Consider the following 24,599-nt stretch of genomic DNA (forward strand, 5'->3'; position numbering starts at 1 on the left):
ATAAGATGAGTCAATCAAGTGTTCTGCTCTTGTCTCAAACAGAACAAGAGAACAGTATAACAGACAATGTTTGCATGTTGGATGGGAAAGAAGCAGCATATCATTCATTGAATAGGGCCATGGCTCAGTGGAAGAGCATCTGCCTTGCATGCAGAAGGTTGCAGGTTCAATCCCCAGTATCTCCAGGTAGGGTTGAGACCTGCAGCTTCTTCTGATGTTCCTGTAAACTTAGCTGGCAAGTACTGGCAGGATTGTAGGCAAGGAGAGACAGAGGCAGTGAAGGGGGTAACTCCTATGTGTTTGGCATGAAATTTATTCCAGGCCCAAATGTCTCCCTGAGGAAGGACTTGTTCTGAACCATGTTGAGCCCAGAATAAATTTTCAGCCCCTCGTTTATTTTATTCATTTGCCTGCCATTTGTACATTTCCGCTTTTGCGGCTGGTTGTCTGACAGGATTGTGGCCAAAAGGGAGAAACGAGAGAAAGGTGACAGCTTGCCCTGGTGAACTCTGAAATGCAGAAAATCTTCAGGGGGAAAGATTAAGGGGGCAACCCCTCCCCACACTCCACAAGATGAAGCAGCAGCCCATGGAGGGCTGAGAATGCTCAATGGCCATACAATACTGACCAACTGTTCAATGGGAATGGAATAACAAGAGAGAGGAAGAGTGGCGTATCCTGGAAATGGGCAGGGCTAGCTGAAGAGGAGCCCTCAGACCTGCACTTAACACTTCCTTAAGTCCTGAAGATACAATCACACAGAAACGCTTTGATCTTATGGTAGCTATTTTAAACCAGAAATAGCCAGTGCACTTTTTTTCCCTTTTAAAAAATGTTTAGGGGTACTCTCACTTTTACTCAAGAAAATCACTTATAGAAAATCACTTATAGAAAATCAATTATAGTTCAAGTCGGGGAAAATAAATACAGTGAATGGACAAAAGTACAAAGATTCACAAAATGTTTAGGGGTATGCGTACCCCTGAGTCCCCCCGCAAGTGCAACTGCAAAGCCAGGAGTTAGGGCTGCTATGCAGTTTTTCTCTGTGCATGTGTTTCATTGAGCTGAAAACCAAGTGGTCTGATTTAACCCCATTTCAATCTAGGACAAGGAGCACTTGTGCTGTGGGATGGTGTGTGTGTGTGTGTCTGAAGTCATCTATGCCAAGCAGAGTTTCCTTTGCCAAGTGCCCAGCCAGGCCGCTGTTTGGGAGCAACTGCTGCACTTTGGACTTCTGTCTACAGAGAGGAATGATTAATTCCCAGACCTAAGGAAAGAATTTCCACTTGGTTGCAGCAGCTTTGCTTCTTTGCCTATATTTGTGGCAAGAATGGGTTTGAGGGAGGAGGAGGAGGAGGAGGAGGAGGAGGAGGAGGAGGAGGAGGAGGAGGAGGAGGAGGAGGAGGAGGAGGAGGAGAAAGCCATACAGAGACTGGGGCTGGTTTGAGGGGCCAGTTGACACTGGAAATAAAGTCTAGGCCCTGTTGCTAAAATGCCTGGTCTGAGACCACGGGTGGTGATTTAGGGTCTCATCTGCACTATGCATTTAAAGCAGTATCATACCACTTGAAACAGCTTTGCCTTCCCTGCAAAAATTTTGGGGACTGTAGTTCGTTATGGATTCTGGAGAACTGGTAAGAAACCCCTATTCTCTCAGAGCTACCATTTGCAGAGTGTTTAGCAATCCATTTTTGCAGGAAACTCTGGGAATTTGAGCTCTAGGAGGGCAGTCTCCTACCAGTTCTCAGAACCTGGAGCAAACTGTATTCCCTAGGATTTTGAGAGGGAAGAAGCCATGGCTGTTTAAAGTGGTTTACAAATAGAAACAAGAGCATGTGCTTCTGAAGGCAGCCCTGTTTAGGGGAGTTTTTTGTGTCTGGTGTTATATTGTATTTTTAATATTTTGTTGGAAGCCGCCCAGAGTTGATGGGGAAACCCAGTCAGATGGGCAGGGTATAAATTTATTATTATTATTATTATTATTATTATTATTATTATTATTATTTTCTCCAGTTGCCTATACTATAAAAAGGTAAAGGGGCCCCTGACCATCAGGTCCAGTCGTGTCCGACTCTGGGGTTGCGGCGCTCATCTCGCTCTATAGGCCGAGGGAGCTGGCGTTTGTCCGCAGACAGCTTCCGTGTCATGTGGCCAGCATGACAAAGCTGCTTCTGGTGAACCAGAGCAGCACATGGAAACGCCGTTTATCTTCCCGCCAGAGCAGTACCTATTTATCTACTTGGACTTTGAAGTGCTTTCAAACTGCTAGGTGGACAGGAGCTGGGACCGAGCAATGGGTGCTCACCCCATTGCAGGGATTCGAACCGCCAACCTTCTGATCAGCAAGCCCTAGACTCTGTGCTTTAACCCACAGCGCCACCTGGGTCCCTATACTATATCCCTATACTATAGAGACATTCATATTAGCCTCATCTCCCAACTACAGTGGAACCTCGGTTCATGATCACCTCGGTTTACGAATTTTCGGTTTACGAACGCCGCAGACCCATCTGGAATGGATTAATTCACTTTCCATTACTTTCAATGGGAAAGTTCGCTTCAGTTTATGAACAGACTTCCGGAACCAATTACACCCATGCTTCGGGTTAAGTACGCTTCAGGTTGAGTACTCCGCGGACCCATCTGGAACGGATTAATCCACTTTCCATTACTTTCAATGGGAAAGTTCGCTTCAGTTTATGAACGCTTCAGTTTATGAACAGACTTCCGGAACCAATTGTGTTCATAAACCGAGGTACCACTGTACTCCATAAGTACCCAGGGCGCACAGGACATCATCCCATCATCCCTAGCTAACAGGACAGGGATGATGGGAATTGTAGTCCCAAAACATATGGAGGGCCGAGTTTGCCTATGCCTGGTTTGGACAAATCCCCAGCAGGGCTGGCAGCGCAACAGCAGGTGCCGGCTCGGATCTGCCGCCTGAAGCAAATGACTTCACCTTGCCTTATGCACAGGCCATCCTTGTGCTCAACAGCAGCAATATACAGAAATTCAGCTCTTACTACTCCTACATAATCACATTGTCAGCTGTTACAAGGCACAATTAGAATGCAATTTGAGCTTCAGGTGCTTATGGGATGTAACCAAAAATGTACACATTAACTTGAGCACTTTTTAAGTCAGGAAGCCGGAGACAGAAAAGATATCCCAGAAGGGGAACTGGCAGAGGATCCCCTGAAACCACCTGAAAAATTAAAAGAAAGGTTTTTAGGTGCTTTCTGAATATCTGGAGACTCTGACCCAAGGGGATATAATTTGTCCCTTTGGGTGTGTGATTTGCCTCTTGCAGATTTGGCCATTTGAAGATCACTGTTGGGCAATGTTTCGGACATCCTCCTGTCCTTACAGAATCCGAGGAAGCTCTTTTGCCCAATTTCCACAGCAACTTGGCAAGACCCCTGACCCAAATAACTGGAAGGTGGGGCTTGCTTGCATTACTGTCTGGGCCCGGGGCAAGACTTGCCTCTGTCAGAGTTGAGACAGCACTGCTGCACGTTCTCCACTCCTGGCACCTTGCTAAAGGCAGTTTGACTTGTGAAGCCGGTGAGTACCATTCTAATATAGTTATTGCAAAAAGACACCTATATAGTGGAGGTGCCGGTATATGTGACTTCTGGAGACTCCTTCCTGGAGCCACTCTATGCAGTGTAGATTAAGGCTGCAATCTTTTCAGGCTCCCCATAGGCATCCGGTTGTCCACCATGAGAAGACAATACTGGACTATGTGCCTGTGGTCTGATCCAGCAGAATCGTCTTACCTTCTTATGCTCAGATGCATCTTTTGATTTAGATATTCCAAGGGGGGGGGAAGATGTTTCAGAGCTTAGCCTGTCACACATTCAGCACTGAGCGGTTAAAAGAAAAGAAAAGAAAGCAGGTAAAATGTTAAATGTACCTAAATTCAGGAACGAAGCAAAAATTGTGAGCAGGAATAGGTGAGAATTTTTTATTCATTTCGCATTCGCTTTGCATTGCATTTCGCTTACTGAAACAACATGCAAAATGAAACACAGCTTTCCTTGTCCTGTATTTTGCAGTGCGAGTAATGGGTGCAAAAATTACATCTATTACGGTAGAATTAAAATGCACGCATTTTGTAATTGTTGTTATATATTGGAAATCAATAAGGCTATATTTTTAAAAAGAAAGAAATGAACAAGCCTGTCCCTCTCCTAGGGCTGCTTTTGATTCTATTAATAGGGAATAACTGTGACTTTAAATTTCTTAATGCAAATGTAATGTGTACTTGAGAGCATGAGAAAAAAATAAACTGTTTCCCACATTATTTGAGGGATAATTGCATGTTTATTGCATGTGTAATTATATGTAAAGATCCCCGAGACAGCTGTTTTCCTCATTGAGTCCTGGCACCCAAAGCCGCTTTTCCTGTGTCAGGGTTGAAGTTCCAGGATTGTACAAGTTTAGACTCTTCTGAGGGCTTCCTAAGAAACCACATGGGAAGAATCTCTTGCCTTTGTGCTGCAGATTAATTTGTCCTTTGCACTTTAGTTTACAGGCTAATGCAATGATGGCAGCCAAAAGCAAGCAGGTAATGCAGAACGGAACCCCTAAGGTAAGTGCGTGGGCAGAAATCAAGACAGAGAAACTTGTTCCCTAAAGTAAGAGGGTTTATGACGGCTCAGTGCATTTTGAAACACAGGCTCCTTCAGAAGCAACCTTGAACTTTCAAAGTCTGCAGAATGATTGAAGCAGCTTGCACAAATGTTGCTGCTGGCCTCATACCCTACACCCTGACAAAGGCTCCAGTCACATGTGGGACAATTGTTGTTCCTAAACTACCCTTGCAGGGTTTGCTCCTCTCAACCTCCTTCATTCATTCATTGTGTTTACCTTGTTGTTTAGTCGTTTAGTCGTGTCCGACTCTTCGTGACCCCATGGACCATAGCACGCCAGGCACTCCTGTCTTGCACTGCCTCCCGCAGTTTGGTCAAACTCATGTTCGTAGCTTCGAGAACACTGTCCAACCATCTTGTCCTCTGTCGTCCCCTTCTCCTTGTGCCCTCAATCTTTCCCAACATCAGGGTCTTTTCCAAGGATTCTTCTCTTCTCATGAGGTGGCCAAAGTATTGGAGCCTCAGCTTCACGATCCGTCCTTCCAGGGAGCACTCAGGGCTGATTTCCTTAAGAATGGATAGGTTTGATCTTCTTGCAGTCCATGGGACTCTCAAGAGTCTCCTCCAGCACCATAATTCAAAAGCATCAATTCTTCGGCGATCAGCCTTCTTTATGGTCCAACTCTCACTTCCATACATCACTACTGGGAAAACCATAGCTTTAACTATACGGACCTTTGTCGGCAAGGTGATGTCTCTGCTTTTTAAGATGCTGTCTTAAAAAGCAGAGACATCACCTTGCCGACAAAGGTCCGTATAGTTAAAGCTATGGTTTTCCCAGTAGTGATGTATGGAAGTGATGTGTTTACCTTATTGACCCAAATATAAGCCACACCCGAATATAAGCTGCACCTTTAAAATTGCCCGGGGGGGGGTGGTATCCGAATATAAGCCGCTTTATTGCTCGCTGCTGCTCCTGGCTGCATACAGTGGAACCTCGGTTTATGAACACCTCGGTTTACGGATTTTCGGTTTACGAACGCCGCAGACCCATCTGGAACGGATTAATTCACTTTCCATTACTTTCAATGGGAAGGTTCGCTTCAGTTTATGAACGCTTCAGTTTAAGTACTCCGCGGACCGTCTGGAACAGATTAATCCACTTTCCATTACTTTCAATGGGAAAGTTCGCTTCAGTTTATGAACGCTTCAGTTTATCAGCGGACTTCCGGAACCAATTGTGTTCATAAACCGAGGTACCACTGTACTGGGCAGGGGGGGAGAGCTGCGCTGCATTGACGACGGCCTTTCCCTTCCTCTCTCTCTCCTTTCCTGGCCTTGGGGGAGAGGACGGGGGACTACGCGCGGGACGGGTGCCGTTTTGCTGCGCTCCTGGCACTGTTTGCCCCGTGTTCCTGGCTGCATACCATAAGGTCACGAATATAACCCGCACTTTATAACTTTTCATGGTTGGAAGTGGGGGTGGGGGTGGGGGGTGGCTGAGGCTTATATTCAGGCCAATATGGTATTTACTGCCTTTCCTCCGAGCAACTCAAGGCAGCGTATATGGCTGCTTCACAACAACCCTGCGAGGTAGGCCAGGATGAGTGTGTGAGGAATCAAACCTGGAGCCTTCCCAGTCTTAGTCCCTTACCTTCCTTCCCCAACAGGGAAATGATAACGCATTGCAGAGGGTCTTGCACCTACCGGTGGTCAATTCAGCATGCGGCAACCTCCAGAAGGCATATTCTGTCACCAAAGAAGTTCATCCGCTGATGGTGTCCGTGTGTGGGGCTTATGAGCGAGGCCTCCAGAATGCCAGCTCCATAGCTGCATTGAGCGTGAAGCCTGTGGTAAAGAAGCTGGAACCTCAACGTAAGTCAAGAGGGGGGATCTCTGGCCTGGGGGGACAAGTGTGGCCCTCCAGGCATCTCTATCTGGCCCCCGGAACTCTCCCTCAGTCACACCCCCAGCTTTGCACCCTGACGCTTCTTGCCTGGCTGTAATTTGGCCTCGGACCTTTCTAACACCTCATGCTTGGTTGAGTAGAGGATGGAGAGGAGTGTATGATTAGGTGTAGAACAGGCATCCCCAAACTTCGGCCCTCCAGATTACAATTCCCATCATCCCTGACCACTGGTTCTCTTAGCTAGGGATCATGGGAGTTTTAGGCCAAAACATCTGGAGGGCCGCAGTTTGGGGATGTCTGGTGTAGGAACTAGCCCTACTGTACAAAGGTGAAATTTACATTCACATCATCACCCATTTTTGTTTCCGGCCTCTTCCACCACCAGGATGTGGCCCTCGGAAGGTTACCCTGGAGGTAATTTGGCCCTCAGGCAGAAAAATGTTCCCCAATCCTGATGTACTGCAAATGCTGTATTGTTTGAGGTCTGGAATTGACACAAAGGAAACAAGTGCATTTGTTTAATTCCTGGCTTGAATTGGCCCCATACATTCTCAGGCAGATACTGGGACTACAAAATCCTGTGTGGGTTCACCATTCCATGACAAGGCCAGGGAAAGGAAAATATGGTGCCGTGACAGAAGCCAACAGGAATGGCAGCTGAATCCAGCTTCCACAATGGTGAGGGAGCAGCTTCCTCCACTGTAACTAAGGGCAGCAGGCCTACAAATTTTGCTGCCTGAGTTAGCAGTGATACACATGTGCACAGACACACATCTGCTCAAATCAAGGTGCATACGTTTCAGCTAAGTTTCTTTTGAAGGAAAATGTCCCACAAGCACCTCTCCACATACCACACACACACACACACACACACACACACACACACACACACTGAATGAAATAGACATTTCTCTCTCTTTCATGACTCCCAAAATAGGCAGCCCGAGGCATTCGCCTCTCTGTACCTAACGATAGGGCCGGCTCTGTCGGCTCAGCCATAATTGAAATGCTTTTGGAGGAAATGTGTCATGGAAGGTCAGGCAGCAGAACAGAAGGATTGTGTTTTTCACTCCCCTCTTTTCATTATAAAATTAGATCTTCCCCTGCCACCTTGCTTTGTGCACGAACCAGGAAAACTCAGGATAAAACAAAGATGGCTTCTCTGCCACATGTTTCTTATATAGCTCCGAGGATGTGGAGGGAAGACCCTGGGAGTGAGGAATCGTGTTCAGGGTATCCGTCCCACCACAATACACACGCCTCCTTTGTTCTTTTGACTTTAACATGCAAGTTAATATAGCAATTATACCCAGGCACCCGGGTCAAACAAAAGCCTCCTGTTCACAGTATGCAACAGACCCTCCAAGTGTTCCTATATTCCAGGGACGTCGCGGTTTCTGATTTGATCCCGGAATGTCCCGGTTTTTCTTAGGATGACCCTATTTTCACTGGAGAAATGTTTGAGGGTATGGAGTTATTCCACTCCCAAGCCGTCTCAAGGCAATCCTGTATAGGGAAGGTGTTTTTAAATGTTTAATGTTTTATTACATTTTTACATGTGTTGGAAACTGCCCAGAGTGGCTGGGGCAACCCAGTAAGGTGTGTGGGGTAGATACAGTAAAATTATCTTTATGGAATGGGATGTCCCCCATTTTCATTGGAGAAATGTTGGAGGGTATGATGCAGAGATGGAGAATTTGGATGTTGGACTCTGAATTTGACTTGTTTGGAAATCGTTAAGTGTGTGTTGTGCATGGACTGATTGAACCAACCAATTTACAGCTTCCTCCTTCTCCCTAGCTCTGCCCTAGAACTGTGTTAATATCTACCGTATGTCCTCTTTGATTCAGTTGCAGCAGCCAACAACCTGACTTGTCGAGGTCTGGACCATTTGGAGCAGAAGATTCCTGCCCTCAACCAGCCAGTGGAGAAAGTAAGTTATGAGGCTGCTTTGCTGGACGAGCCCTAAAGTCTAGGTAAAAATGTGGAAAGCCAGCTCATTCAAATGTATGTTGTTAAGATGCACGTCTTTGCAGGCACCCCCAAACTTCGGCCCTCCAGATGTTTTGGACTACAATTCCCATCATCCCTGACCACTGGTCCTCTTAGCTAGGGGTCATGGGAGCTGTAGGCCAAAACATCGGGAGAACCGCAGTTTGGGGATGCCTGGCTCAGCCTTTGACAGTTAAGATATTTTGTTATGTGGGACCCACTTCTTCTTTTGCCAAATAGTTTTTATTCGTTCTCCGAATTTTAACCAATCAATACCAAATTACATCAAATTTACTACATTTTTTCAAAAAAGATGACTTCCCATTCTTCTTCTAGATGTGTTCCTACTCCCCCCATTTACTGCTTTTTTCCATTTTTATTTGTATGTTTGTTTATACTTTTCAAGTTTATACATTACATTAATTTTATACATTTCACTAACTTTACAATCATTTTGACATTTCAAAACTTAACTTCCCCCATCTTTCCGCAGTTCCTTAAATTTGTTTTTAATATCTTCTGCATATCCAGATTAACTTCATTTATTCATTTATTCATCTTCTTTAATGATATACTCTTATAAAACTGCAGGTTATTACAATAATTCTGCCATTTTTAAAATCTGTTTATAATTTATCTGTAAATATTCAATAAACCATTTCCATTTTGGGGGGGGGATTGTTATCTTGGTTTCTTACTATTCTGGTAAAGTTTGCCATTTATGCATATTCCATAAGTTTTTGTATCCATTCTTCCTTTGCTGGGACTTCTGCTTCTTTCCATTTGGGGGCAAGTAACATTCTTGCCACTGTAGTTGCGTACATGAATAAGTTTCTATACATTTTAGGTAGTTCTGTCCCTATAATTTCCTATTTGCGTGTGGAGACATTTTAACCAGGCCTAGAAATAAATTCAGACAGGACTCAAATTTTTGGTTTGGTTTTTGGCAGAATTTAGGCCACAACTTTATTGATTACAAATCAAGTGAGTGGTTGCATAGGCTCTGGTTCGAGTAGCTACCTGCAGCCTTGCAGGCAGCGCTGACTCTGGGCACTAGCAATAAGTCAGTCTTGGGTGAACACCTGGGACAAAGGCAGACAGAGGTGTCTGCCACGTCTCCACCCAGATGAGTCCTGAACTCTGGCTCAGGGCACAACCCCACATAGGGAAGACCAACCATGAGTCCTTGGATTCCTTCTTAAAGGAATACCCAACGCATAGGGATGGCTAGGCATCCCGCCACCCCTATCCACAAGAATCAGAGCCTATCCACAACCTTACAAGTTGCGACGATTTGCTACGCGGCTGGCGAAACCCAAATGGCACCAGACAATCAGCCGTGGGGGAAATTCCTGCTGTGCCCCTGTTTCAACGACAGGCGACACACGACGGCATAGCAAGGTCAAGCGCAAGCCCGAAATATAGGGAGAGGTGGGTGGGTGTTCCGATGCACTGAAGCCCAAAAGAGGAAGCTCTGGGCCACATGCAGCGCTTAAGTAGTGGTCCCTCGAACTCCTTTGACTGGCGTCCCACTAGCCCAATTGCTCCCAGGTTCGAGGGACCACCAATAGGGTGTTGTGGTTGCTCCAATGATCCCACCCACAACACAAGGCCTGATTGCTGGGTCCCACCGCAACATGTGCCCTCTGTTAGTGAGGACCCGATTTACTGCTTTATATTCCAATTCACATTTCAACCCTTATATCTCATCTTGAATTTCACATTTTCCAATTCAATTCTTTCTCCTTCTCCCTCAGCTGTCTAGTTTTCAATTCCTGCTCATATACTTAGCAATATCTGATTCCCTCGTACAGCAAAAGCAAAAACAAAAACAAATGAGGTCTCTCGCCTCCTTGCCTCTCCCCCTTAAATCCTTACTTGTTGTTTCTGTACTAATTCTCTCTTTGTTTTCATCTTGCATGTGTATAGATCTGGGACAAACTTCTTCAGTTGAGTCTATTCTGTTGTGTTTTGGCCATTTATATCTGTAATACAGTAGTTTTATTTGATTTCATAACAGTATACATTATGTTGTTGCAACCTGCCCTAAAACATTATAGTGACAGACAGGCAAGCACCCTTTTAAATAAGTAAAATAATGATCTTCTTTTCTGTTATCTCCATCTGCTTTAGGTTACATCTGATCTAAAGGATTCCATCATAACTTACATGCAAAGTGCCATGTGCTCAGTTATGCACACCTTGGGACTGGGTGCCAAAAGCTGCAAGCAGCCCAAGAGTAGTATGAGGGACGCAGAAGAGTGTGCCAGGACCAGTCGAGTGAGCCAGCTGGCTGAAGCTGGAGTAGACGCGGCCATTGGCAAACTGGAGAAGCTGGTGGACTTCTTCCTACCAAAAACTGAGCATGAGTCAGGTGAGTTAGTACAGGGACAGACTTTGGTAATCTTCCATAAGATGGCGCCCTGTGCCAGGCCAAAATTTGAGATCTTCTCAGTTAGAGATCTTCTCAGTCTTGCACAGCTTGACACGCTGTGCCGGGAAACTGTCTGCACCACTCTAAATCCAGCACTGCTTAGTACCATTACAGTGGTACCTCTGGTTATGAACTTAATTCGTTCCGGAGGTCCATTCTTAACCTGAAACTGTTCTTAATCTGAGGAACCACTTTAGCTAATGGGGCCTCCCGCTGCCACCGGCGCACGATTTCTGTTCTCGTCCTGAGGTAAAGTTCTTAACCCAAGGTACTACTTCCGGGTTAGCGGAGTCTGCAACCCAAAGTGTTTGTAACCCGAGGTACCACTGCACCAGATTTTGTGGATGGGTCGTAGGGTTGCCCTATTTTGAAGAGCATAAAAGAGGGCGCATTTGCCAACTTCCCCTTTTAACTATGGATCGCTAGGATGATTCTCATTTTACATGCCCCTGAAAAAGAGGATGTGTCCTAGAAAAAAAGAGGACATATGGCAACCCTAGCCGGTGTTAGGTCGCGAATATGCCCAAAGAGAACAAAGCAGTCCCGGTGTTACAAAAACGGAGGTGGTGAATTGTCTACCCATCTTCCCCAATGTTGCCAATTCTCAAATAGAAACAAAGAAAACTGCTTTCTACTGTTTAGAAAGTTCACCTAGCTTGCAACAACTTTCACTAGGGGTTTAGGCAGGGGTCTCTCCCAGCCCTACCTGTAGGGATTGAACCGGAGACCTTCTGCATGCAAAGGAGATGCCCTTATCATTGGGCTATAGCCCTTTCCTACTACGTACAGTGGTGCCTCACTAGACGAATTTAATTTGTTCCACAGGTCTATTCTTATAACGAAAAATTTGTCTAGCGAATCCCATAGGAATGCATCAAAAAAATTTTTTTAAATAATTTGCCCATAGGAATGCATTAATTTAATTTCAATGCATTCCTATGGGAAACCGTGATTCGCTAGACGAATTTTTCGTAAAACGAATTTGTCTAGCGAGGCAACCTCGGCTAGAAAAATCCTTTCTTTAAGCGAAAATTTTGTCTTACGGGGCGTTTGTTAAGCGAGGCACCACTGTATTGCATAAGGGAATTCAGTAATTTCCACAAGGTGGCACTGGAGATGCTTCTGTTTCCAGTACTTGGGCGTACTTCATGGAGTTATTTGGATTCAAACCACAGTTTGTTTGTTTTTTAACGGAAACTCATACTGCAAATTGCTTAACATGTCCCATCTGGAATTAATAAAAAAGAAAATGGAGGTAAAATGGCCATTCAGACAGAGTATTGTTAGCTGAAATTACAAGGACCATTTTTTTTCTGCTTAGCAGCAAGTCATTAAAACTGGGTTAAACCCGTAAACTGATTAAAAACTGGGAGTTGTATCCAATGTTATCACTTGGATGATGGAAGGGTCTTTGATCTAGTGGGACCTTCTATCAGCAGAATGGGGAAGGCAGGCAATGTTTGCGTGTTCACTCTCCCCTCTGTACCCCACCCCCATCACCCCGCTTTCCTCCAACCTGCTCCAGAGAGGGGGAGTTTACCCTTCAGGGCATCATGGGAGTTGTCATAGGGCTGTAGAGGGGAGGGTGAGTCAGGAAAAATAGCTGCCCTCCCTGTTCCACTGATGGAACCCTCCACAGAATCAAAGGAACCTTTCTGTCAGTATAAGGACTTCATTGGTTTCAAGACAATTCCTTATAAATGGACACCAAAAAAGACATTCATGATTAACCAGCAGCATATTATCTAAAATATTAATTGTTTTTAACATGAGTTGTTTTTTAAAACTGTGGGTGACAGTAAGGATGCGGGATAAATTTGATTCCATTCACATTTAATGGTGAACCTAACTTCACACTTTCTGAAACAATACTCTGGTGCTCTGCCACAACAAATTCACTTTTGACAGCATCAACAACAGACTTTTTGCAGTAAGGAAAGCAACTGGGAAACGCACTAAAAAAAGTGTGAGATAAACAATTGGTTTGACAGAAAGATGTAGAACTTCCAAGCAAACAAAAAGATGGATGCTCAATAAAGAATGGGCATATTCTAACCTCCATGGAAGCTTTGTGCAATAAACAAGTTGCCCAAAGAGAGCCAGAGGGAATGAGAGTGTAATCCCTATGCCAGTTTTTATGTGAACTGCCCTAAAAAGCTGGGGGAATTAATGAATGGGCAAGATTATCCATATGTCATTCATTGATCAGTTAATTTAAACTTTTTTTATGGATTGGTAAACTATGCAACCTTGTGCATGTCTATCTAGAAATCAATTCTTTCAACTTCAATAGGACTTATTCCCAGGAAAGTGTGTGTAAGATTGCAGCCTAAAATTTCTTTAACCTTACCTTAAAACTGTCACCTTTGACAGCTACTGTGGAAGTGTAAGGTGTAGCTTATACTCAAACCAAACTGTCTTGCTATTCTATTTAATTTTTGAGAAGGCAGGCCTGAGTCTGCTCCTTGAAAGAAAATGGAAGCAGAAAGTGGAGAGATTATCTTATTTATATTTATAAAGATGGAATTAAAAAGAGAATGTGGGTCTGTTAGTCATCGGTAGCAGCGGTACCCATTTATCTACTTGCACTGGTGTGCTTTCGAACTGCTAGGTTGGCAGGAGCTGGGTCAGAGCAACAGGAGCTCACCCCATTGCACAGATTCAAACTGCCGGCCTTCCGATCGACAAGTCCAAGAGGCTCAGTGGTTTAGACTACAGCGCCACCTGAGTCCCCGTTTATTAGTAGGGATGCTCTGATGTCTTAGAAAGTGCAGAAGCATTTAACCTCTTTGTCTAATATCGCTGCTGTTGCTCCTTGATTGCATGTATATTCTCATCTCCCCACATTTTTCTTCTCTAGTGCACAAGCCTCCAAGGAAGTGTGAGTCGAGCACCTTTGGGAGGATAAGGTCTTTAGCTGCTACTGCTTTCCATCGTGCATACAAAAAAACCACCCAAAACATTCAGCACGTAAGAGACAAAGGGCAGGATTTGGCAACGTGCATCCCAGGTCTGGTAAGTGTCTCTGCCTGGAATTCTCTTGGCTAAAATGAGTGTGGCTGTTGTACCAAGTGCTGGATTAGCACGTAAAAGTTTAATTTAGGGCTTAGCATGTAATAGTTTAATTTAGGGCTTAACTACACATTAATTTTCTATTTTAAGCATCACTCATAATAACTTTCCCCATGGCTCCCACTGTTCTAGGACCGTTTGAATTCCCTGCCCAAAAATTAAATGAGCCATCGTCAGGACACAGTCGTAAAAATCATAACGCCTTTGTTTCTTTAGGCCATATTTCCTTCTCGATTCTTAATGCTGTCACTGTGCTCATGAGGGCTAGAAACTTAAAAATAAAGTAAACAAACAAGAAGTAAACAGAAATGCCATGAAGCTCATCTGGTGCATGTAATGTGTGGAACTTTAAGAAAGAACCAAAACACTCAGAACTACTTCTTCTTCTTCTTCTTCTTCTTCTTCTTCTTCTTCTTCTTCTTCTTCTTCTTCTTCTTCTTCTTCTTCTTCTTCTTCTTCCTCTTCTTCTTCTTCTTCTTCTTCTTCTTCTTCTTCTTCTTCTTCTTCTTCTTCTTCTTCTTCTTCTTCTTCTTCTTCATATTATTAATTTACTGTTCTTTGCTCTAGTATCACAGGGTGGTTTACAATATAAAAATACAAAAATATGCAACATAATAACAAACGAAAATAATAACCCGCCCACACACAGTTTAAAAGGCCATAGTTTGGTCTTTGGTCTCTTCTGGAGATGCTTACTGGCAATAGTGACATCAGGAGATTCTGTCAGCCTGATAGAGAGGCCTGGGGACCCTCAGCTTTAGGTTTTCCACCCTTGCTCTAACCATTGCACTACACTATTGGCCTGCATAGAGAAATAATTTGACCTACATTCCCAAGTAAGCCAATTTCTAACTCTGTTCCTAATTTATTTTCAGGATTATATAATAGTTTCCTGTGTTTCCTTTTCGTGGGGGGTTCTGATCTCTAGTAAAGACTTTATCTCTGGGCACTAGGTTCACAAATGAAGATGAAAAGGCTGGTTTATTTTTAAATGGCTCTGTATTGATTCATGACTTTGATTAACATCCTTCCTAAAGCCACGAACTCTCCCTCGTGGAGTCATGGGAGCATGGGTTTTGAACAGGAGGAGGAAGACACACAAATTATCCCCCTTGGTACCTCCTTTCCAACATCCTGTTGAGTTTGTGCCTGGGAACCATCACATAGCTACTTCCCCTCCCGAGACCTTCTTCTCCCCTACTCCCCATGTATATCTCCCAAAGGACTGGGTCCTCCTGGCTCCAGTCCCAATATAGAGACATGTCTTGGGTGCCCAAGATTAAGTAGAACATGTGTGGTTCCCTTGAGCTGGGATGTGCAGCTTCTGGAGGAAGCTACTAAGCACTCTTAAGAGTGTTTTCACTCTTGAGAGCTTGTGTGGTGTAGTAGTTTAGGGTTTGGACTAGGACTGCAGAGAGGGAAACCCGGGTTCAAATTGCCCGGGTTCAAATTGCCCTGGGCTTAGGCAGTGTTTTTTTTCCTTTAAAAATGTTTAGGGGTAGTCTCATTTTGACTCAAGAAAACCACCATTTTATAGTTCAAATCGAGGGAAATAAATGCAGCAAATGGACAAAAGTTTGCATTACCTCATATTACACAGCTGCCAGCTCACAGTAACTTCCACATTGGCATGAGGTTGTGTGTACTGTATTAACATCTTCCCGATTCCTCTGCTTGCTGTTGGTGTCTGTCGCCAGATGTCGTCCTTTCAAAAACCATGAATTTACATAAACTTGAAGGCTTAAACAAACTCAAAGGAGGGCCTACCAGTTTGATAAACATTAAGTTGGCTACAGGGTTCGTTTTTGCTAGGTTTGATGGGAAATGAAATTGCGAAGGTAGATCAAGGACTATTTATGTACGCCACAGTGGCAGCGAGAACTTTGTTGGCCCAAAAGTGGAAGTTACAAGAGATACCTACTATTGCAGAGTGGCAGGCGAATATGCAGAAATGGCCAAATTGACTTGCAGGATCCGAGACCAGGATGACCAGAAATTCCAAAGGGACCGGAGTAAATTTATCGTATATCTAAATGATAATTGCAAAAATTTGAAGACACTAGCAGGATTGAAATAAATCCTACAATGTGGACTATAGACAAAGATTTAAATTGCGCGATTGGATTTGAAATAGACTACCTGTTGAAGGGAGGGAGGGAAGTCGAAAGCTCGGCAGAGCTAAAAGCTGTATTGTTTGGTATTGTAATGTTGAGAGTGATGTTAAAGGAAGAAAATAATAAAAATGTATTTAAAAAAAAAAGTTGGCTACAGGGTTTAAATGCAATGAAGCTCTTGTTGGAATCAGTATTAAATTCATCTGAGAGAAGCCACGTTCACACTCACTTGTTGAAATTGGGATGTTCTTGATTGCGTTTAAAAGAGGCATAAGAGATGGTGGAATCTTCTTTTCTGAAAAGTACTCTCGAAAACCCCTTAGGATTTGTCTATCAGGAAGTCCAAATCTGTTGTACCAGTTCATTTTTTCTGTTTCACCAAAGATTAAAGGAGGATTATCTGGTCAAGTTTTACAATCCAACAATGTAGCAATGGAACTGATGATTTACCGTGCTAGAGAAGAAACTAAATTTTTTCAACATTTTTAGTTTCTTCTCCTGTTAGATTCACAACATGTTTAGGGGTATGCATACCCCTGCTTCCCCCCAGAAAAAAAAGCACTGGACTTAGGTCATTTGCTATCTCTTTGCCTAATCTACTTTACAAGGTTGATGAGAAGATGGGAAGTGGAGATGGGAAGTAGAGTGGCCACATGACCAGCTTTACAGAGGACACTCCTCTGTTTGAAGGTCTGCATGTTTTTAGGAGTCTTCTCTTTGAAGGGCTGCCCAAGCTAAGGTGGGTTAAAAGATAAAGAACTCTAAGAAGGGAAAGCAGGAGGGATCTTGAAGTTCACAAAAACATCGGTCACCTGGGTGCAAGTTTTCCCCATGAAGGTGAGGTGTATTGTATTCCTACATAAGATACAGTACTTAACCACCAACCTTTTTACCTGGTGACCTTTTCCTGTAGCATGAGTCATACTGGGAGCTGGGGAATAACTCATTTTAGCTGCTCTGGTGGGGTAGTGAAATGCTTAAAAGGGAATAATGTATAGCAAATTATTTTACTTATAGAAAGTGTTCATTATGAGTACACATAAAAGCTTTCAAATATAAAAATAACTCTTCATATTCAATTTATACATTTCTGACACTAACAATTTATAGACAATTAAAACACAGAGAGACACCTGAGCTTGATGATGGGGTTCCAGATGCTTGAATGAGGCATGTTTGCCAGCCAGGAAGAGCTCAGTTGGTAGAGCATGAGACTCTAAGTCTCCGGGTCATGGGTTTGAGTCCCATGTTGGGCAACTTTCCTTCATTGCAGAGGGTTGGATTATCAGGCACCCCCCCCCAACTTCGGCCCTCCAGATGTTTTGGACTACAATTCCCATCGTCCCTGACCACTGGTCCTGTTAGCTAGTCCTGTAGGCAAAAACATCTGGAGGGCCGCAGTTTGGGGATGCCTGGATTAGATGATCCTTGTGGTTATTATTATTATTATTATTTTATTATTTATACCCCGCCCATCTGGCTGGGTTTCCCCCGCCACTCTAGGCGGCTTCCAACAATTACCAAAATACATTAAAATATCACAGATTAAAAACTTCCCTAAACAGGGCTGCCTTTAGGTGTTTTCTAAATGTCAGGTAGTTGTTCATCTCCCTGACCTCCGATGGAAGGTTCCTTCCAACTCTACAATTTTATGATTTCTACACTTACAGCTATACATAGAAATCACCGACCCTTTGAAATTTGTACTTTGATGTGCCCAAAGTGACCAAAAAATATCATTTCTCACCCATGTCTAATTAATTTTAATCCGCATGCCTTCTTTGGGCCTGGAAATGCATAGACTCTTCAACTATCTTCTTCTGTGCAGGTTGTCTTGGCCCGGCAGAGCTCAAAGAAGGTCCTGCAGATCATCACTGGTGTTCCGAGCGCAGAAACCGGCTGGCTAAGCAAGAAGGTTCAAAAGGTGCCAAAGAAAGAGGAGGAAATCAAGAAAGACGACACTGCGAGAAAGGTACAACTTTTGAAATCATTATTTTTCGACCGTGTGTAGATCAGTGACAGAAACCATCCTTTGCATGCAGAGGGTCCAGGTTCAATCCTTGCCATCTCCAGGTAGGACTATAGAAAAATGTGTTTAAGATACATTTGCACTAAAATGCTGATGAGTTTTCATGGGGGTTATTTTTAAAAGCACAAAAGGCTGCAGAAATCTGGTGGATTGAATTTAATGTTGGGGAAACGAGAAACTTAGAGCACTGAAATAAACAGACCCTTCCCACCTTTACGTAGAATAATTACTCCCCACCAAGACTTTCATCTTGCTTAAAAGAAAACCTCAGGAACAAAGAAAAGTAGTAGTTTTTAGTTTTATGCAAAGGAGGAGCAGCTTTCCAAATCTTTCAAACTCCCATGTTCACAGAGAAAACTTCAAATGTGGAGATACCTATGATATCCACCAGAGTTCTGTTTCGCACTGCAGAAGCAGAGTTAGCTTTTTAGGAGATTAGCTTTGGCATGTAAATAAATGGTGTTAACCTGTTGAATCCAGCTGTTTTGTGATTTGAGGTAGCCAAGCATTTTGCTTTTTTCCTCCATTGGATGCAACTGGGGGACTCAAACCAGAGGCCAAATTTCCACAGGAAATTCGTCCTCTATCCAAACAGCTTGGGGAAGGAAACGGCAGGAGCTCTTTTCCCAAGGGGACATGGCATTAAAAAGCCAAGCACGGGGTCTTTGATTATATCAAAGACCCTGGAATTTCTGATGTTATTACTATTATGACCTCTGTTCAGTGGGGGAGGGGGGCTTTCAGGAAAACTTTAAATTTACAATTTTTCCATTGTCCTAAATTGATGGAGTTCTGATTTGACATGTTTACCCAGAGAAAATTGAATGTGCTACTGTGTAGTGGGAGCAAAAGGGTATAGATGTGGGAGAAATGTGATTTTATTTTTATTTGCATTTTAATGAAAAACTACCTAATTCACCCTTCTGCAAACCCAGTATGTGAGCTGACACACAGTTATGCTTTTTAATTTCTACCGCTCCAAATTTTGCAATTCAGTTTGCCAACCAACCAATATGTACAAAAATGCACATATTGAGGGGAAAGGTGTGTAAAAATGCATAGGTTAGTGGAAACAGCATACAAGAATGCATCGTAGCAGGGGGGGGGGAAATGCTTGAAATAATGCGCATATTACTCAAAACAGAATTAAGAAATGTGTATGTTAAGAGAAATTTGCACTATAATGCTGGAGCATTTTCAAATTACTGCAGAAACGTGGTAATATTGGGAAAATGTGAAACTGAGAGAAATTGAAAGTGTCAGAATTGTCCATCCCTAGTGGGAGGAGAGATTCTGTGGGAGAGAAGCCATCACTTCCCCTAAAGCCTGTGAGATCACACCAGCCAGGGCAAAAAGGTTGGTGAGGGGGATGATTTTCTTTGTTGCACACCCTGACCTGGTTCAGCCTTGGGAAAAACAAACGTTTAAATCCTCATTGATACTAACTGGGTCCCCTTGGCACTAGCTTTTCATCCTTCTTGAGGTTACGTCAGGGGTACAATAGAGTTTGGGTTCCATCAGATCCAAGATGTTCTCAGATTCACACATGGCTCACCCTGCTTCTGGTCCTATTGCTCCACAACCTAGACCTAATGATGCTTAGCACCCTTAACAAACTACAGTTCCCAGGATTCTATGGGGAACTGGTGACCTGGAAACTACAACTAATCCAGAACGCAGCAGCTAGACTGGTGACTGGGAGTGGTCGCCGAGACCACATAACACCGGTCCTGAAAGACCTACATTGGCTCCCAGTATGTTTCCGAGCACAATTCAAAATGTTGGTACTGGCTTTTACAGCCCTAAATGGCCTAAGCATTTCCACCCCCCATCATTCAGCCCGGACACTGAGGTCCAGCGCCAAGGGCCTTCTGGCAGTTCCCTTCCAGCAAGAAGTGAAGCTACAGGGAACCAGGCAGAGGGCCTTCTCAGTAGTGCTGCCCACCCAGTGGAATGCCCTCCCATCAAATGCCAAGGAAATAAACAACTCTGACTTTTAGAAGACATCTGAAGGCAGCCCTGTTTAGGGAAGTTTTTAATGTTTGATGTTTTATCGTGTTTTTAATATTCTGTTGGGAGTCACCCAGAGTGGCTGAGATGGGTGGGGTATAAATTATTATTATTATTATTATTATTATTATTATTATTATTATTATTTAAAGTGATATGAAACCGCTTCAAATGAATGGTGCAGATGTGGTCATGGGTACTCATCATAGGTGCCAACTCCCAGATTGAAAAATCCGGGATCGGCAGTGGCACGGCACCGGAAGGCGCGCTGCGGCCATTTTGGAACTGGGCAGAGCAGCACAGGAAGTTGCTTCTACGCATGCTCTGCCCATTTCCAAAATGGCCACAGCGCCAGAAGCCGCGCTGCAACCATTTTGGAACTGGGCAGAGCGGCGCCGGAAGTCACTTCTACGCATGCTCTGCCCATTTCCAAAATGGCCGCAGCGCCAGAAATCGCTTCTGTGCATGTTCAGAGACTCCAGAAGGAGTCATCCCCGTGGCGGTAAGAATCCGGGGGATTTACGGAGTTTTTTAAAATCCGGGCTGCCAGCGGGAAACAGCTGGGAAAACGGGGGTTTCCCGGGGAATACGGGAGACTTGGCAGCTATGGTACCCATATGGGAAAGTCATGCTTGCCCAACCAAGATCCTTGGCTTTATTTTCTGCTTCTAGACAGCAAAGCAAGTCGAGGCACAGAGCTTGCTGGGCAGTGTGTCTCAGAACCTGCAGACGTCGTGCTTCTCCATCGCCTCAAAGGTGAAGGATGCCCCTGCTACTGTCTGGAATGCGGCTGGGCAGCTTCTGCAGGTCTCTCCACAGAGGGCCATGTCTGAGGCAGGGGACAAAGTGGACCTGTTGAAAGAGACCTTTCATAATATCACAAGCAACCTGCTGGGAACAGTCTCCTACTATGTACCTGTAAGTCACATCTCCCTCCTGTGGGATAAGAGGTGGAGTGGTGGGCATATTTGGAGTTCGGATCTGCATAATTGGAGTGGGGTGTGTTGCAGCTTGAATCTCTGTGAACCATTTGCCTATGCACAAACTAGCTTGTCATTTAGAATGGGGAGGGGGAATCAGATTCATTCCACATTTCAAGGTGGACCTACCTAACAGGCATTTTTCCAAAACAATGTGTGAACTATTATTTGAAATTTGCCACCCTCCAAATGTTGCAATGCAGCTCTCCAGCCAGGTAATAGGTACAAAAATGCAGATAAATGCATCTATAGCATACAGCAATGATGTATATTATACGTACAAAAACATATCAGGGAAACTTGCTTTGCCAAAATGTGTATACTAGGCAAAATTGCGTGCAAAAATTTGTCTTTGTGGAGAGACATTTGTGTGAAAATGCTGATGAATTTTCATGAGGACTTCTGTTTGTTTAAAAAATGCAGACTGATGTGGAAACGTGGAGAACTGAATTGAAAGAATGAGAAACTGAAATTGACATAGTCACCATTCTCTACCCATCTCTCTCTCACAAACACAAACACACAGAGACACAGACTTGCTGGTTGCCTTAGGTCTTTTCCCTCTGTGCCCAGGCCACATGGGCGTAGCTTTCCTGTGATTCTACCCTATGTGGATGTAAATACCACAACCACCTGGATGTAGCTCATTGAATGGGTGTTTCCCACACTGTTGACACTCTCCCTTTGGGCCAGGGACATACTGGGTAGAAAGGCACTGCTCATGCAGGTGCAATGGTCATGTACATACATCACAATGCCAAAAGTTGAAGACTGTAGGATGTGGCCTATATCTGTGATGGCTGCAGCCTTTGCAGAGATCTCTAAAGCAGTGGTGGGAAACCTGTTGCCCTACAGATCTTGTTGGACTTCAGCTCCCATCAGCCTCAGCCAGCATGGCCAGTGGTCAAGGATGATAGGAGCTGTAGTCCACCAAAATCTGGAGGGCCACACTTCCCCACTCCTGCTCAGAGGCCACACCTGTCGGTGGCATCAGCTGTGTGCCCCAGTATCATGAGAATGTTTGTGCAAAATTCTGTCGTAAGTGCTTGAACCCATCCTGCAGAAACCAATCTCCAAAGGTTGGGAGGAATTTCCTGAAAAATTAAAGCATCTGCGTTTACCCATCCAAAATTCACACCTGTCTCTCTTTCTCTCTTTCCATATCCACTCTCTCCCGCCCCTGGTTTAGCTTCCAAAGATCTCGGTGAAGCAAGAGGAGACTGCAAACATACCCATGGCTAATTCTGAGACAAGTCAAGACCAGGAAGGTACCCAGCCTGTGAGCACAGATGATGAGGAGGAGAGGGGGCTCGCGTATCAGCTCCTAGGAGTCCGGCGGTCTAGCCGAGGTCACCATCCCCTCTCCTTCCTCAATCTTGATGGGCCCCTTCCTCCTCAGCCAGCCCCCTCTCAACATCGGAGCGCAGCCTTTGAAGCTGAGTATTCAGGATCCCGCAAATCTGCCTTCTCCCCTTACAAGGATTGGGCTGGCAGCAGGAGACTGAGCGAAGGGCTGTGCCGCCCCAGTTCGCAGGTCGTGTACGCCAGGGCTCATACAAGCCTCTATAGCACCACCTCCAAGAAAGACTAAGCCAATAAGAGGCCCAAACCCTCTGCTTAATAACTTGTACAGTCTCTTGAGTCTACTGCCCTTGCTGGCTTTGCAAGCTGCATAACATTAGAATATATCAGTTAGGGCCCGGAGTCCTCAAAAAGAACATTGTGGGGTGAGGAACTGCCTCAACCCCTAGGAGTGCGTGATCAGGATAAGGACCACAGTTTGTGAGGCTAGTAACCCATTTCCCCACACCAGAGGGGGGGGAATTCTCCATAAAGAGAAATAGCTTTGACAGTTTTTATCAGGGCCACAACCTGAGGAGTTATGTGTTATCACTCCACACTGTGTCACAGTCCTAATCTTGTATTTTTTTAAACAAACAAACCTCCAGACATGTTAAATGGGGAATCTATGACCCTCTGGTAGGGATGGGTGACCCTGGCAATTTCGTTTCTCTCAGTTTGTTTTTTTTTAGTCCAGTCTTCAGTTCCATATTAGTTTGCAATTTTTCTTTTAAAAAAAAAACACCTTGTGAAAATTAACCGGCATTTCAGTGCTAATTTCTCCTAACAAATGCATGATTTTTGCCAAATATGCACATTTTTGCCAAGGAATTTCCCCAAATATAAATTTTTGGGGGGTAAGCTAATTTCACTAACATAAGCATTTCTAGGCACACTTTACCCAAGCAACATGCATTTTTTTGTACACTCTAATTGGCTGGAGAATGACACAGCCAAGTTTGCAGATGTGCAAATCTCAAGGGATGGCTTAGTTTTGGTTCACATGTTGTTTCGGAAAGTGTGAATAAGGCAGGTTCACCTTTAAATACGAGCTGAATTTAATTTCTCCCCATTCCTACCCTCTTGAGTTTTGTTGGACACCAAGTTCCATCAGCCCCAGCTACGGTAGTACAGTCAGTGGTCATGAATGATGAACATTGGAGGGTCACAGATTCCTCAGCCCTGCCAAATGCATTGACATGCTTAACACAATGCCTCGTTTAACCTTCAGAACCATAGCTAAAGACAACCTTCCTTACTTACTGGTTGGGCTACTTACATTCCCAGTTGAGGCTTTAAAGAACGAATGGCAAATCTGTGATTTCCTCCTAGCCGACAGAAACATAGAACCATAGAATTGTAGGGTTGGAAGGGACCACAAGGGTCATCTAGTTCAACCCCCTGCAACGCAGGGATATTTTGCCCAAGGTGGGGCTCGAACCTACAACCCTGAGATTAAGAGCCGCATTCTCGACCAAACTGAGCTATCCCTGGGCAGCAAACACGCCTCCTTTGAGCATCTAAAACCCCATCATCGAGCTCACGTGTGTCTGTGTGTTTTTAGTGTCTATGAATTGTTAGTGTCAGAAATGTATAAATGAACAGTTATTTTATATTTGGAAGCTTTTATCTACTTTCCATAAATAAAATAATTTGCTACACATTATTCCCTTTTAAGCATTTCACTACCCCATCAGAGCGGCTAAAAGGAGAGAGAGAGAATTTTCTGTTTTACAATTTAAAGTACTCATTTTTACATTCTTAAAATATTAATGACTTCCCTTCTTCTCTTTCCATGGTTCATTTTACATATCAAAAAGCCCTGCATATTTTGCAGAAACTATACCATTCAGCATTCCATTATTACATCCATCATAACTTATTTTCACTGTTGACTTTATCTTAGTGCTGCCGGCGTTTCCAGCTGTACACAGTTATTTCCCATGTATTCAATAAACATTTTCCAATCTTCTCTAAACGTATGTTCTTCTTGTTCTCTTATTCTGTTCCACTGTCAAGCAGCTCATACAGTCAGAAAGTTCTTCCCGCTGTTTAGTCAGAATCTCCTTTCTTGTAACTTGGGTCAGGTCCTACGCTCTGGAGTAGTGGCATAGGAAGGG

General features: G+C 44.0%; 1 protein-coding gene across 3 annotated transcripts; it reads left to right on the forward strand.

Annotated features, from left to right (window-relative positions):
• The first annotated feature begins 2,276 nt into the window (after positions 1 to 2,276).
• PLIN1 (perilipin 1) lies at positions 2,277 to 24,457 on the forward strand. Of its 3 annotated transcripts, none has more exons than XM_035131809.3 (9): positions 2,277 to 3,567; positions 4,534 to 4,597; positions 6,269 to 6,473; positions 8,358 to 8,440; positions 10,633 to 10,873; positions 13,794 to 13,948; positions 17,948 to 18,091; positions 20,831 to 21,076; positions 22,328 to 24,457. In XM_035131809.3, exons 2-9 carry the CDS (start codon positions 4,550 to 4,552, stop codon positions 22,727 to 22,729), a joined length of 1,524 nt encoding a protein of 507 aa, XP_034987700.3. In that variant the 5' UTR covers positions 2,277 to 3,567; positions 4,534 to 4,549; the 3' UTR covers positions 22,730 to 24,457. The 3 variants fall into 3 exon arrangements, with proteins under 3 accessions (XP_034987700.3, XP_088513449.1, XP_088513448.1); XM_088657323.1 differs by lacking the exon at positions 2,277 to 3,567 and adding an exon at positions 3,588 to 3,901; XM_088657322.1 differs by lacking the exon at positions 2,277 to 3,567 and adding an exon at positions 3,940 to 3,959.
• Positions 24,458 to 24,599: the final 142 nt, after the last annotated feature.

The sequence above is a fragment of the Zootoca vivipara genome, chromosome 13, assembly GCF_965207765.1.
Source record: "Zootoca vivipara chromosome 13, rZooViv2.hap1.1, whole genome shotgun sequence".
Taxonomy (NCBI): Eukaryota; Metazoa; Chordata; class Lepidosauria; order Squamata; family Lacertidae; genus Zootoca; species Zootoca vivipara.